General features: G+C 56.7%; 1 protein-coding gene across 13 annotated transcripts in view; it reads right to left on the reverse strand.

The window, feature by feature from the left end:
- WNK2 (WNK lysine deficient protein kinase 2) overlaps window positions 1-15,766 on the reverse strand; it is a 110,346-nt gene that overhangs the window by 68,811 nt on the left and 25,769 nt on the right. For all 13 annotated transcript variants that reach the window (XM_088793074.1, XM_074330185.2, XM_074330184.2 and 10 more), the window contains exons 3-7: window positions 9,788-9,960; window positions 9,411-9,631; window positions 7,702-7,859; window positions 5,141-5,229; window positions 3,170-3,389 (exon numbers count right to left, since the gene is read on the reverse strand). In XM_088793074.1, the coding sequence (XP_088649200.1) occupies window positions 3,170-3,389; window positions 5,141-5,229; window positions 7,702-7,859; window positions 9,411-9,631; window positions 9,788-9,960 (861 nt within the window). The remainder of the gene's footprint in view (window positions 1-3,169; window positions 3,390-5,140; window positions 5,230-7,701; window positions 7,860-9,410; window positions 9,632-9,787; window positions 9,961-15,766) is intronic.

Consider the following 15,766-nt stretch of genomic DNA (forward strand, 5'->3'; position numbering starts at 1 on the left):
ATTTGCAACTTTTCTGTAAGTTTGCAATTAGTTCAAAAACTCGTTTCAGAAAACAACTCTGACAGAATGAACCCTGCTGACACCGAGGCCCCAACAGGCTCAGCCCAGGAGGGCGGAGGTGTGAGCAAGGCCACCCATGTCGCCAGGGTGAGTGAGGGGCTGAGCCTGGGGTCAGCCCTGCCTGCCGCCCAGCGGGGCCCACGCAGCCACCTGACTGAGGCCACTCACACATGCTCCTGCCTGCCGCTTCTATTTTTTGCCCATGACCCATTTTTCCTTCTGTCTCCATCTTCACAGACTCCCCCCATGCCCCCAGCAATCCTCTCCAAGGTGTTTCTTCTATTTTTTCCCAAACAGGGAAGGATTTGGCCAAATTCTAGGCCACACTGGGATGTCCCGTTATCTGGAGACTGTGAGGACAGGGGAAGGGCTGGCACCTCGGACTCAAGAACCCCAGGGGCTGGGCCCCAGTCCTTCTTCCCTCCCCTGACGGCCCACACCGAGGGGACACCTCCAGATCAGAGGCAGCCCAGGCCCCAGAGAACCCACCCTTCCCTCAGCCCCCGGGCCCCATGTCCTGATCCCCGCATACACACGCTCCCTACAACCCCCAAGTCCTGCAGGGGGTGACTTCAGATGTGGATTTAGAGGCAGAAGAGAAGCTGCGCATCTGCCTCCCTCCCACCCTCAGGCGGCCTCATGAAGTTCTGCAACATCTTCCACACCCAACACTCACTGTCAGCTACTACGTGAGAACAAGGCAGCCCAGACACCGTACCAGGTCCCCAGACCCATGGTATGGTGACACCCTGTGCTCCCATTGAGTTTGTTTATGAAGTGGCCTTCCGTTTATGACAACTGACACTGGTGTTTCATTCATGGTTGTCTCTGTTACTTTAAGTTTTGAAGAAGTATGTGTGCTGACTTACCGCGGTGGGTAAGCGACCACCCTGCAGAGCAGCCGGGGGGCCTCCTCAGGGTCCCGGGTCCCGGCCCAGGGGTGGCCCAGAAGGGGCCCGGGGACTGTGCTCCCAGGATCCAGGGAGGGCCTGGACCCTGGTGTCCGCTGGACCCCGCACCACCACAGGGCCCAGCCAGGAGCCAGGAGCAGTGGCCAGTGCGATGAAGACCCCTCTGGGGGACCGCAGCCACTTTCAGGTCAGCGCAGCTGGCTCCGAGGCGCTGGATTTCTGTTTCCTCAGCAGAGTGGTAGGGACGTGTTGTTTCATTTTTATTCTTTACCTGAACATGGTCATGTGCTTCCTGCACGGGCACTGCACTGCACAGAGGATGGGGGTGGGGGGCACGGGGCTGCCCACCACTGCAGCCAAGTGCCAGGACTGGTGAGGACGTGCCTGGGGGAAGGCGGCTGTGCGGCAGGAGGGGCTGGGCATCTAGACTGAGATCAGTCCTCTGGCGGGGGGTGGGGGGGACGGGACCCAGGAAAGCGACTGAATCCGAGACCCTGAGCCAGAGGTGGCTGAGGCACAGATGGCGCTGAGTAGCACCACCACATGGAACCCTTCTGTGCCAAAGCCCCTGTTGTCCTCCTGGGACTACATACTTGACCCTGCTTGGCTCCCATTGAAGCCTGAATCCCTTCTGGGGCAGGAAGGCTCCCCAGTGCCCTCACAGCTGCAGAGCAGGTGACGCTCACAGGCGACGGAAGCACTACTTGTGCTTCCGGAGCTGCTGCAGCGGCACTACCTCAGCATCCCAGAGGGGCACCCCCCCCAGGCGGCCCCAAGGGCTGTCCCCGTCCACTGCCACCTGGTCAGCATGCTCTGCTGGCCAGGCCCCCCAGCCCCAAAGGCCCCCCCCAGGACATTCTGCACATGACCTGCTGTCTGGAACCTTGACTCACAGGCTATTGGCCTGCACGCCCCGTCGCTCATTACTTACACTAGTGCTTTAAATTTCAGCAGGAAGCGGAAAGAGACAGTGATGTCACAGCACAAGGAGAAGGGGCGATGCTACGTTCACAAGACTACCATGCTGGTAATTATCTTAACACAACTCCCAGTAAATACACAGCAATTCGACAGCGCACCAGGCAAGGTCCGTGGGAGAGCCTCCCAGACACAGGGAGCTAGCGACCCATTAAACCCGCTTACAGCATATGTGTCTGTTTCTGGGCCCCAGGATGTTGCTGGCAGCTGGGAAGGTGTGGGGTGGTCCTGACCTGGGCTCTGGGCCATCCACAGGAACACCACACCCAGCTGCACGTGCCCGGTGCAGCGGGGGCACAGGCCACTGGGCATGGTGGCCATGCACTCCTGCTCCATCCCTCATGGACCTGCTACACCACCCACACGTAGCCCCCCCGGACGCCTCACACGCCATGTGCCTGGGCCCCTCCATGAGGCTCCCACACCAACATGGTATAGCCAGCCTCCGCTTCGAGCTCTGAGCAGGGCCTGGAGAACCGCAGGTGGATGTGCTGCCCACAGAGCCTGCACAGGCGGCCTCCCACCGCCGCTCCCACCCACCCTCTACACCACAGTCCACTTCCCACTCTTAAGTTCAGGGAGTCCAGTTGTGGAGAATGGCGGCCGTACCCTTGTGACTTACGCACACTTTTGATAGATGTGCTATATTCAGTAAAGCGTTCATTTAGAAGGAGAGGGAAAGGGGCGTGCACTTCGTATGGTTACAACAGCACAGCAAGTGCTGGTTTCCCTGCAATGAGCAAGTTGGTTTTTACTTCTGCTCAGTTTCCAGTGAAAATCAGTGTCTCATCACTTTCTCACATGCCCCCTTCTCCCTCTGCCACACTGAACACCCCCACACTCCTGCTCCACTGGGCCTTCTGGGCCACAAGGCCCCTTAAAACCAAAATGAAACAGATGCAAACTCAAAGGCCCACATTTACACAAAGGCAGCAAGGAGCTGGCTGAAAGGGCCTTTCCTGCCACACCAGGCCCTGGGCCCCTCTCTGCACTGTTCGTTCCTGAGTGGGTGTCCAGCGTCCAGGCGGCGCGGGGACCCCCATATGTGCTGTCCTTCACAGACGTACCCGATGAACGGTCCTCCTCCAGTCCGCCCTCTGGCTGGGACCGTGCACCCTTTCTGACTTTGTTCTAATCTTTGGAAACTACAGGCTTTCAAGGCACGTGTCACGATTTGCCACAGACCACCCACCACCCACAGCAAGCGAGCATCACATTACCATCTCCTGAGCCACGTCGTCGGGCGTTTCCCTTTCCAGGTCGAAAGTGAACTCTATGGCCCCATTGTCCTTGGGTTTGCCCTTCAGTTTCTTGGGGTCCTCGACCCAGAGCCGTAGGGCAATGGTGGACTTCCTGCCGTGGTCTTCCTCGGCCAGCTCCACCCTCACGCCCGTGTCCTCCGCGAAGAAAGCGTGGCTGAGCAAGTCCTTGATCTCATACCTGGGGAGGGGGAGGCTGAGGGGCACACCTGCTGGGCAACCCTGAACGGGGTGCTGGGGCCATGAGCCACCCAGCTGCCTCTAGAAAGTTCTCTGACTACGTACTACCTGCCGGGCAGGCTTTGCCCTCCAGGGGGCACACAACAGTTTGCATGTGCATTCCCTAACTCCCAGGGGAGGAAAAAAATACTCCCGGCCACATATCACTGGGTAGTAGTTAAGACTTTTCTCTGATTATAAAAAGAAAACATGCCCACGGTGAGAGACTCAGGGAATCCAGAAAAGAATTTCAAGCCTGACTCTGCTGTATAGACATAGGCTTGCTGAGGGGCAGGTGAGCTCAGCCGTCACAAAGATACCTGGCTCCAGGTAAGACTGAACTGGACCCATTTTCAGGGGAATTTTGGGAAACTCCTGAGGACAGGGAAGGTGTGGCTACTGGGTGTTGCCATGGTAACCACCTAGGCCAAACACTAGTTTAGCTCCCTAGTTTAGCTCCCTCCCGTCCCCAGCACGAAGGGATCCATGCATTATCCCAGGCCTGGCTTCCTCCCAAGGTCAAATCTGTGGTCACCGTAGGCTAGTGGCCCAACCCCTGTGGTCAGCTACCTCAAAATGAAAGGGGGGACACCCAGATGAAGTGACCCTCAGCAAGGTTGACAAACGCTACAGGGTCCCAGGAGAGGGGCTGAGGTCATGGCCGCTAGGGAGGATCAGAGGTTGGTTGAGATCCCCTGAGGGTGGAGAGGGGATGAAGGGGGGTGGGGGGGCAAGGTCATGGCCCCTGGGCTCTCTGTAGGTCCTGGACTGCAAGGTGGTTTTGCAGGGTTTACTCTGCGGATTCTTTGGCTCTGTGTGGTTTTTCTTGTACTTTTCTAACATGGGTTATATCTCACAATATAACCCATATAACCACAATATAACCCAAAAATATAACATGGGTTTTATTTTTCCTTAAAGAATAAAACCCGCAGGGGGCAGAAAAGAAGGCCCAGGGATCAGGACAGGGCCCCTGCCTTCGAGATGATGGCTGTGGGAAAGGACAGTGATCACCTCTGGGGCCAGTGCCCAGGGTGGTCACATGCTGGGTATGCACAGGCCAGGAGGGCACATGAGGGGGAGAGGAAAAAGTGAGGGGAGAGGGGGAAGAGGAAAGGAGAGAGTGGGGGATGGGCAAGAGAGGAAAGACAGGGGTAGAAAGAAGAGAGGAAGTGGGGGGGAAAGAGGGAGGAGGGAGCAACGCTCAGAACAGACAACCAGTTTCCTGGCTGACCAGCTGAGGAGGTGGGGGATGGTTTTGGTGGCATCTCTTACTTGAACATGATAACCTGCAGGGGGTTTGGGATGGGTCAGACATAGATGCATGAACATGCAGCCTGGAGTTGAGAGGGGAGGGCAGGAAGAGACAAATCAAGGAGCCCAGGCACAGGCATGTCCTACAGGCCGGGGGATAGATGGGCCCACCAGGGACAACACAGACAAAAGGCAATAAGGGGCAGAGCGAGGCCCCAGGAGCCCGCCTGCTCCAGGCTGGGTGGGCAAGAAGCAGCCAGCAAAAGAGAGAAGGGGCTCCAGGACGGTCCCCAAAATCTGGAAGTGTGTTCCAGGGGCTGTCCACGGACTGCCCGGAGGGCGTGCTGGCACCCAGGACGCCCATGGCCTAAAGCAGCCATCTCCCAAAGCTCTTTGCAGGCCAGCTGGAAAGAATTCAGCAGGAGAAACAGCCTAGATGCAGTGCTGCCGGGAACTCACCTCTCTTCCTTATTTTTGCAGATACATTCCCCAATAATCTCCTTGATTTCTGGATCGTGTACTTTCTCAAAGCTGGCCGGCTTGATGCCCTGAAGATGAGATAAGCAGAGTCATCTGACACAAAAGTGACCTCTCCAAGGGGTGTTTCCTGCCCACCTCACACTAACCCCTGTAGAAGAACAGGGAGGAAGTGCAGAGATTTGGAGGACAGGTGGGCTGTAGTAGTGAGGTCTGGGGAAGAGCGACTCAGGGACACATGCTCACTCTGCTGACGGAGGAGCTGGGGTGGGGCAGAGTGGACCGTCTGAGGCCACAGCCAGCCGGCCAGGGCTTCCAGTGCCACCCAGAGGGTCTCAGAGGCTGGAGGAGGAACTGCCCCCCACATAAGGCCAGCCTTTCTCACCACACCCTGCTCAAGGGTGCTGAGGGTACTATCTGTGGTCACTGCTGCTGGCCAAGGGCCACCAGAGCCTCTGGCCCCACTGTGGCCACAGCGGGATTGACTTTCAAGGCCTGGTAGCTCGAAGGTTTTGCAAACGATCTGCCATGCAGTTCCACCATGCAGTTCCGCAGCTAGTAGCCAGGCCAGCTGACTTTCAGGCTGGGGGTGTCAGCGTGTGGCCCAGCATCCACACTGACCAGAGACCTAGCAGGTGCCAGCAGGGGGCGGCCACTGCTCATCCCTGTGGTCATGGCAGGAGGGGAGCAGAACTGGCAGACAGAGGGATTCCAGGAGAAGCAAGGGTCAGACCACAGAGTTCACTTGTAATCTGCTGGAAGAGGGGGTTGCCTGAGGGGCACCTGGTTTTTAAACACTTTAAACACACTGAGGGTTCAACTATCCACATTCTTCCTCCTTCAACAAGACTCTGCCTTCGAAGGCCTATCCTGATATCTTTTTTAATGTACAGAACGAGAACCATGTATTTCCCCATATTGAGGGAGGTAGGAAGGGGGAGGCCCGTCCATGGACAGACCAGGGAACACAGGACCACCCCCGCAACTCCCACAAACCCAGGTGTGGCCCCACTGTACCCACCAAACTCCTAATCCCCAGGACCTGTGCCCATAACCACTGGGGTAGTGTTATATCCGACGTGCAAGAAAGTCTGCAGGAGACAGAACCCTGGGCTTTAGAAGCGGCCGAGGGTTTCCCCTTGGAGATGAGTGAGACCCCTATGCGTTTCCACTGAAGCCACCAGAGAAAGAGGTTTAATTATGCCAGGAGGAAGGGCCAAGTGCCTGTGGGGCCAGGTGGTCTGAGAAACTATAAACACAGGTAAGTGTACACACACTGTCATTTAAATCTCTGAAAGACTGAGGCCCCCGAAGCCAGTGAAGAGCATAACAGAAAATCAAGGCACTGTTCTGAAGGGGCTCACACATCTGGGCTCAGAAACAGTCAGGACAGCAGAAAGCCAGACCCTAGGTCACAGGCTGGACCAGCGAGCATGTGGGTGCACAGTGAGTGAGGGGCCAGCAGAAGCACAAAGGTCACTGAACACAGGACACATGAGGACCAGGTCACACTCCTGTTCTGGTTTCCTCGGGGAGGCCGGGGGGCTGAGCATGGGCAACACAGGAGCCTTGGGAGCCCGACCATGTCGTGTTTCCTGGGGCCTAGAAAGGGCAGTAGGGCTGCTAGGAGAACCAGGGTGGCTGAGGAGCACACCCGGAGGGCTCGGTCCACGTCACCCCAGACCAGCAGATGGACAGCACGAGGGTCTCCAGGCTGCCCTCCCGTATCCCGGCACTGGCACGTCCCTCAGGTCTCCCAACCCCCTGGAGGACACTGTCCACAGCTCTCTCCTGCCAGCATCACTGGGCGTTGCACACCTCTCTGTGGGTCTCTGACCCACACCCACAAGTGCCACCAGCCAAGGACCCTGCACTCCTACCTCACAGCCTCAGCGGCACGCAGGAGGGGCTCAGAGGGCACAAGTGACCGCTAACTCAGAACTAAGGACCGAAGCAGAGAGACAAGCTGTGACCCTGAGGGAGGGCTCAGGGAAGAGAGCGGGACGAGGGCAGTGCCCTGGGAGGCTACAGCCAGGCTCCTCATGCAGAAGTAATGAGGGTCTATAGTGACATAGCCCCTACATGGAGGCCGTGGGGCCAGGCTGCAGGCACAGACAGGTGGCAACGGACTGAGGCCCAGGAAAGCCACAGTCCTGCTGCCCTGCCTGGGATGCTCCGTCTGTGTTCCGCCCCCCCCAAGCAGGAAAGCCACACAGGGAGGGTGGATGACCTGTCCGATCAAATCTGGGGACATACTGGAAAGCGGAAAAGCCAGCAGACCCCTGAGTGGCCCAGATGAGGGGTTCTTAGGACAGGGGCCTGGGCACCTGGTGGGGCCCCTAGTCTTGCTGCACTGGGAGGCCCGGACGACAACCTCTGGCACAGCCCTAACACCCACATTATTACTGTTGTGTGGCTTCCACCCCCATTTCTCCATCTGTGAAATGGCCTCATCCCCATCCTCACACAGCCGCTGTGAGGATGTCACAAAGGCACACGGAATCCCGCGGGGACGCGCAGCGAGCGCAGCGGCCGGCACTCACGCAGGTGACCTTCCGGTAGATCTGGGCCGCGTTCTGGCACTCCGAGTAGGGGTACTCTGAGGTGGCCATCTCCAGCATGCACATCCCGAACGCGTACACATCCACGGACTCGTCGTAGTGCTCCTCATACATCTCGGGGGCCATGAACTCAGGGGTGCCTGTGCCCGGGAGCAAGACGCAGGGCCAGCGGTCAGCGGCCGGGGAGCCCCCAGCACCCCTCATAGCCCCCGGCCTCCTCCCCCACCCACAGGCCACGTCATCAGTCCTGAAATCCTGATTCAAACAGGAGTTTCCCGCAGACAAGTTTCAGACAATTCCACCTGGACCCTCCTCCTGATTCTGGGCTGGATCGGCCCACAGAGCTGGGACTGTTCTTTCCCAGGGGAGGGTCTGTGCCTGAAAGGCTGAAGGTGGCTTTCACCGAGGCAGAGCCCCAGCCAGCACACGCTCCCCGCCCAGGCCGGAGCACCCAGAACAGATGAGAATCTGTGGTCACCACAGGACTGCCTAAACTGCAAAAACCCAGAAAGGCCCCAAATCTCCCAGCCAGCCACAGCACACAGCAGAGCACGAGGCAGCACAGACGACGCTCAGGGGCATCGGGGGTGGGTGGCCGGGCAGGTGCACTTCCCCTGACAGCGACCTGGGCGGTATTAAGGTGGGCACTGCTCGTGCGTTCTAAGCACAAAAGGTTTTAAAATAACGCTCAGCCTGAATTTGTAAGGACATGGAGACCTACGATCGGCTGAGTAAAATAAACAAAATATAAGATGCATGTACACGCTGACCTCACCTATTCAAACCACAACACAGACCAAATGACTTGTCTGGCCGGTGGGCTTATGGCTGATTTTTCCTTTCATTACACTGGTCTGGGTTTTTTACTGTTTCTATAACAAACTTCTTGCTTTAAAAATCACGCAATCCTCCTATGAAGAGAGGACCACCTGAGCTTCTGTGGAGCTGAATACAAGGAACAGGGGCATCTGCTTCAGTGAGGCTGCTTTTAACTTCTCTGTTGACTTTGGAAGATTTTCACAATGTCCCAGTTTTTTACAACAGCAGATGAAAACTAGCATGAACTAACTACTGTGTTAAAAAGCAGATGGGGGTCATCGAAATGTTTACACAGCCATCTCTGGGATAGCTTCCCGGGCCACACCTGAAGCCGTGGCCCTGCAGCACGCTGGGGCTTTCTCAATGTCCTGAACCCCATAAACAGCTGCCCCGAAGCCCTTCCAAGCACTCTCTTTGCAAAGCTGGGACATGGACCCTGTGGACACAGGGCCCCCTGTGTGCCAGGACCCTGCCTGAGGACGGCATACAGACACTAGACGCTGTGGATGGCAGCTATGGGCTAAGGCCCCACCCAGAAAGGCTACAGGGTAATTTCTCAGGAGGACAAGAAATACAGAGGAAAAAATGGCCAGTAAACGGGCATCCACACCAAATCCCTCGGCCCCAGACCTACTGACCCCCCCGAAAGCGTGCTCGCTCCAGCCCAAACATCCCAGGGCTCCCTCCAGGTCTCAGGCCTCGGGGCCGCCTCCCCACCGCAGAGTGCCCGCCTGCCTGTCATCTGGGCTCCTTCCTGCAGCCCCACAGGCCGACCAGCCTCACCAGCTGACCACACAGCCAGGGACCCACAGGGGCCAATGCAGGGCCGCAGTCTGGCCGAGGTGGGGAGGGCTGCAAAGACGCAGGCTTACCTATCACGCTCTTGGCAAAGGACGCTCTCTTGAGGGTGGCCAGGCCCAGGTCACCAATCTTCACGGAGCCGGTGGGCCCGGTGATGAAGATGTTATCGCACTTGAGGTCCCGGTGGATGATGGGGGGCGTCCTGGTGTGCAGGAACAGCAGCCCCTTCAGGATCTGCCGGCACCAGCTGCGCAGCACCTTGGGCTTCATCACCTTGAACCGCTTCAGGTACCTGCAAAGGGGGGGGGGGCAGCTCACTGGCCACTCGTGTGGGGAGGGCTCCCCACTCAAACGGGGACGCATGTGAGAGAGGGGTGCAGGCCTCCCACCAGTCAGGACGCCCGGGCCACCCCGAGGCCCCCGCCAGCCAGGCAGGTGGTGTGCTCACGTCTTCAGCGTCCCCGAGGTCATGAGCTCAGTCACCAGCACGATGCAGCGCTTGCCCTTGGCGCTGGACTCCCAGAAATCGTAGAAGCGCACAATGTTGGGGTGCTGCAGGCCCTTCAGCATCTCGGCCTCCTCCTTGAACCGCTGCCGCTCCAGCTTGGTGAGCTTCCGGTCCTGCGGGGACACACAGCTGAGAGGGACACTGGAACAGCCTTCCCCAGCCAGGTGAGCTTGGGCAGGCGTAGACAGGCGGCTCCCTCAGCTGCTTCTGCTCAGGGAGCAGGACGGAGGGCAGGGCCAACCCGGGGGAGTCACACCCTGCACGGGGAGCTCATGAAAAAGGTCTCCAGAAGCCAGAGACACCGCGAAGCCCACTTCCGTGCTCACAGGCTTCCTCCTAAAGATGCCTGCGCCTTTGCTCCCCACACGTCCACCGACGGAGTGAGCTTACAGGAAAGAATTGACACGCAACTTTCAGGATGCGTTCACGACCATGAGGGTGAGAACCAGAAAGCCAAGGAGAGCTCCAAGCCGAGAGCAGTGAAGAAAGACCCAGGCCAGCCCGCAGCGGTACTGGGCATACAGCACACAGACCTCCCGGGCCCGGGGCAACCTGCGTCCAACACGCTCAGCACATCTCAACACCCTCTAGTACCGTGACCCGCAGGCTGCAGTGACCCCACCTGCATCTGCCACCACCCACACCCCCGCCTCGTCCACACCAGCTGCCTGGAGCCTGGCCCTTCTCTGCCTAAAACTTGCCCATAGATTCTCGCCACAGAGCGCTCAGAACAAAGCACGAACACTCGTCTCACAGACGAACCTCACTCCAAAGGCCCCAGGGTGGCCTTCTCCCCACACCTGAGCACACGGCCCCCAGTATCACCTCCATCCTGGTCCAATGACCCACAGAGCCCATGCAACACACGCCTGGCCCTCCCAGCAGGAGGAGCCCCCCCCCAAGAGAAACATAAACACAACTGAACACGGAAGAGGGGGCTTTGAACAGTTCAGGAAGACAGAGATGCAACTGGACAGATAAGGGGGAAATCAGAGCTGAAAGGAAACACAGGGCTTCGGGTCCTTCCAAAAGACCCTAAAGGACATCAAGGCAGACCCTAACCAATCCGGGGGGGGGGGGGGCCGGGAGCATGACAAGGTCATCTGGTTAAGGAACTCTACCCGAAGTGGGGCTGTACCCATTTAGACATTCTCCCTCCCACCTACCCCACCCTCCAGCCTGTCCATGCACAAGTGGGTCCAGATAGCGAGCGTGATTACCCACAGAGCAAAGAAATGCCAGGAGGAACCCCTGGCATGGCTGATCCCAGAGAAACAACTCAGGGACAAAGGCAACTTCAAAACCATCTAGTTCATGTCCTCATAAGGATCCAAGAGGCTGACACACATAAATAAAACCAAGCTTTCATTTAAGAAGTAACAATCAAGAAAGAGCTCGCACAAATTAAAGCTCAATGTTTAAAAAAAGATATTCTATAATCCAATGAAACAGTAAGTACAAAAAGTCAAAGTTTAATCTAGATAAAAACATGAAAACACATTCCACTTATCAAAAATGATGATTTACTTAAGAAGATAAAAGTCAAGCTACCCACCAACTGGGAGAAACTGTTCCCAGTACAGGTGTCCGACCTGGGACTCAGCTCCAGAATACAGACGAACTCCTGTAACTCAGTAATAAGAATAAAAGACAAACAGACACATCACAAAAGAACATGCAGAAATGGCCAAACAGCACACGAAAAGGTACTCAGCATCCTAAGTCACCAGGAAAATGCCATGACAACCGCAAGGTCCCACTTCACACCCAGCAGCAGGGTCAAACGAAAAGAAGGATCACTTCAGCCGCTGGGCACCAGGGAGGCTGTTGGAAGTGCAGGTGGCAGGTCCCCACCCAGCTCTAGGCCCAGCCACTCCCCACCCGCCGGGTACCCACCCAAGACAAAGAAACAGGCATCCACAGAAGATGAATACACGGAGTTTCAAGTGGATCCAATCACAACAGCCCCAAATTTCAGAAATGGCAAAACTAGCAAGTGGGGTTGAAACCAGAAGGGTACTTGACTCTGGGCGGGGGGTGGAGGGTGCAGAGCTGAGAATCTGGGGGCAAGGGAACCCGTGTACTGGAGGATGTGGTTACAGGTATGTACACCTGCTTGTTCACCTCAGGTGGGGTTCACTGTATGTCAGTTATTGCTCCACTTTTCAAATGTAAAAAAATAAAGTGAAAACTCCAAAAACCACATGTGAGAAATACAAGAGAAATAGCAAGAGACGTGGAAGAACCAGCTGGAAGTCCTAAGGACATGTACCAGGAGTTCTAAGAGGAAAGAAGAGATCAGGAAGGACAGGAGATAGCGGGATAGCATTTCCCTGAGCTGAGAGCACAACCCTTCAGAATAAAAGGCAGTGCCCCGTCAGGTCCAAGTGCAGGAAAACGATCCCCACCAGACTGGTTCCAACAAAAGAAATTCGGACGCCTGAGGCCTCTCCCGCCGCAGAGCTGGGGGAGGCGGGAAGGGCTGGGGGGTCTCCTCTGTCCCCCCTCCCTGCGCAGTGCCACTGCCAGCGGCCTCATCACAGTACTCACTCTGACCTGGAACTCGACACCCAGCCAAAGGGACGTCACACCTGAGGCCCCAGGGCTGCTTCAGACACTGGAGAACTCAGAGGCAACTCCACGCACGCGGGGTGAAATGGTCACTGAAGGGTTTCTGAACGACACAGCAGAGGGAATGCAGCCAGCAGGGCCTGGGGCTGAATCGGCCGCAGACACTACACAGAGGGAGCCAGGACGTGAGGCGTCCCCTACACACTCCCCACCAGCCAGCTGGCTTTGGGCGATGACATTCCAGTTCCAATTCCCTTCTGCTGGTCTGGGCGCTGATTTTACAGGAAACTCAGAGAATTGCTTATAATATAAATTGTTTTTGCCAATATTTCAGCATCAACCAACAGCCAAGTCAAAGGCTTCATTGTAGTTTCAGAGCTAAAGGTTTGTGTTAAAAATAACGTAACTAGCAACTACCGAGAGGGGGTGGAAAGGGCCCTGTGTATGCTACAGTCTGGTTCTATGACAGATACGGGGTAACGGTGACAAAGTCACAGGGATAACTCGGAAGTCAGATCTTTCCAACAGTGCCTCGCGAAGCTGGGGGAGGGGGAAACAGACCTCATTTTATGTTCTAAGCCACCAGGCTATTTTTAACTAGGTGACACACTGCTTGATCATTTCAAAGGTCAGCTGTGTGTTCTCAGAGCGCTGCCCAGAGCTCTCCAGCAGTGCTGCCTGGCTTCTCCTCGCAGAGCTGGCCCGAGTCCTCATCACTGTTTGTTGATCGCTATTCAGCCCCGTGAGATCAGCAACTCCACGGAGGCAGAGCTACCCGAGTGACCGGACTGGCCATTGTCACTGCTTGTGGGATGAATTCATGACCTGATGTGCTTGGATGGCTGGAGGTCACAAACCAGGGCAGGAGGGCAGTTCCTGACCCCACGGGACCCTCACAAACTCCCGTCAGGTTGTCCTGAGGTGCAGCACTGAGAGGGTGGGCTCCAGCGACCCCCATGGGGCTGACGGCTCACCCACCCTGACAGCCCCCTGCCACCACGCCCCAGGGCTGCCTGAATTAGTGGTTGCTGCTCCCCCACAGACAGTGACAGCCAACCAGATGACAAAGGAGAAGGCATTCTGTAGAATGCTGGCTCTTGTCTCCCAGCCAGTAGCAAAAGTCACCCTCAGAGCAGGAATAGCGAAATGGGGTGGGGTGCTTGGGTCACAACGCCAAAGTGGTCAGAGGGGGCCGCCCTGGATCTGAAAGCCTCTCCTGTGCGACCCAGGAGTCACCTGCTCGGCCTGGAAACCATTCAGACTACCAGCGAGGGCTGACGTGCTCAGACCCGGGAGGCCACCCTCCTGCTCGCAGGCTGCTTCTCCGGCCACTTCCTCTCAGCCAGGCAACCCCAAGCCCAGCCCGGGGAAGCTGGGTCCCACACGCAGGGCACAGAGGGATAATAAGCACTGGACGAGACTGCCCAGAATCAGCACAGCACCCTTGGTGACAACATGGCCTGGGACCTCTCTCCAGTCCCATCCGCTAGGTCATAAATCAAAACCAAAAAAAATTTTCACGAGTCTGTTGAGACCTGTCCTTGTACAGGGAACCCAACCCAAGAGGGGACTTGGGTACAAAGTCAGTTCAGAACAGGCAGCTTCGGGGACAGTCGACCCAGGACCAGGTCCCCAGGGATGGGCTGACCCAGTGGAGAGGGTGCTGCTGTGTGTTGCTCCTCCTGGTGGGTGCCCACAGGCCCGGCTCAGTCACCAAAACGGTCACGGAGGCTCTAGGTTGCACGTAAGGGCTGGACAACCTCAGGGGGAGTAGGCAACAGCCAAGAAAATGGGTAAACATGCAATTACACTGCACCTAAAGACAGAGGAAGGGACAGGTGGGCGACACCAGCGGACACCCCTGGGCCAGAAGAAAAGCCCCAATGGCCTGAGGAGAAGGGCACCCTCACCTCCCAGGGCACCGGCAGGGCGCTGCCCCGAAAAGTAGGATCCTGTGTGTAGGTGTGAGGGCCCAGGGGAGCGGGCCGAGTGTGGCTTCAGTCCAGGGACAACAACAGGTGCTGCTTTCCCACTGGGGCCACCAAGGGAGAGACCCGGACAGCGTGATGTCTCACGCTTTGGGCTGTGACCCACTCCCTCTAGTATTTGCTGCAGGTATAAAAATAAGTTTACTTGTTTTAAACCCAAGTGCTCTTTCACCTCATCTAAGTAATAAAATAAGTGAAATCTCAGGTGAGTGGTGAATGCTTTCGCTAATTGTTGTTTAAAATAAAGGCATGTTATTAAAACAAACAGTCCCTTCAGCAGGTGGCTGCTGCTACATTAGACGCGCCCCCCCCCCACGCCCACCCCAGGCTGAGAAGGCACGAAAACGGAAGGCCCCACTGGGCAGGGGCTGAGGGCACAATCTCAGTGCACAGGCCACTCAGGGAGGCTAGGGCTCCAGCGACCGATCCCATCATCACTGTCACAGCCGCCAACACAGTGTGACTCCCTGAGGAGGGCGGCTAAACACTTTTATTAAACAATACTATCTTGTTAAGTAACGAGGTGGACAAAGGGCTGAAAACAGTGGCTTTCAGGGTCCTTTGCTCTTTAAAAGGCCTTCCTGGGACTCCTGCTCTTCCGTCAAAGGCAGAGCCACCAGCAGCCCACCCGGAGGGCCAGCCCTGCCTGCCACCTGCAGGAGACTGTAAACTGGGCGCCCTCGCCACTCGGGAGCTGGATCTCTGTCACGTAGGTGTAAAGGGCATCATGTTCAGCATGTCGCTAACACTGCCATTATTTTAATGTTCTCTGAAACGGTTCCCACGGAATTGGACAGTCTCTCCGGCCATTTTACAAACACGTGAATAAAACCCCAGTCTGGACCCATACCTCCACTCCCACAGACCTAATGCAGCAGTTTCCCTGAACTCTGTTACTGACCACCTGACCGCACTTCTCTGCCCGAAGAAGGTGCTTATTGGAATTGCCGGGTTTTACTTCCTGTGGTCACACAGCTCTGAGGGTCCTCCGTTTTCCTGGATTGAGTTAGCATGACAAACCAGGAGTGTGCCACTGGCTAAACATGTAACACGTGTGACTGAACATGCATCTCTCCCTGTCGCTTCTGTCCCCAGTGAGCTTTAATTATCACCCGAAAGAGGCCGAGCCAGGACTTTCCCTTCACCTCGGCTCACAGCACACAGAAGGGGTGGGGAACCCGTTATGCCAGGTCTCCACACTCAACCCAAGTGTGTCTCCAACCCCAACTGACCCTTCAGGACCAGCTGGAAGCCCATGAGGGCCACCTCCAGTTCTACGGACACAGTGCAGTGTGTCACCCCATCCACAGTGGCCCCCATCCCCAGGCCTTCAGTGGGACCTGGGGTGGTGAGGGGTGAT

This window comes from Rhinolophus sinicus, chromosome 16, assembly GCF_057876585.1.
Source record: "Rhinolophus sinicus isolate RSI-liver-muscle chromosome 16, RSI-T2T, whole genome shotgun sequence".
NCBI lineage: Eukaryota > Metazoa > Chordata > Mammalia > Chiroptera > Rhinolophidae > Rhinolophus > Rhinolophus sinicus.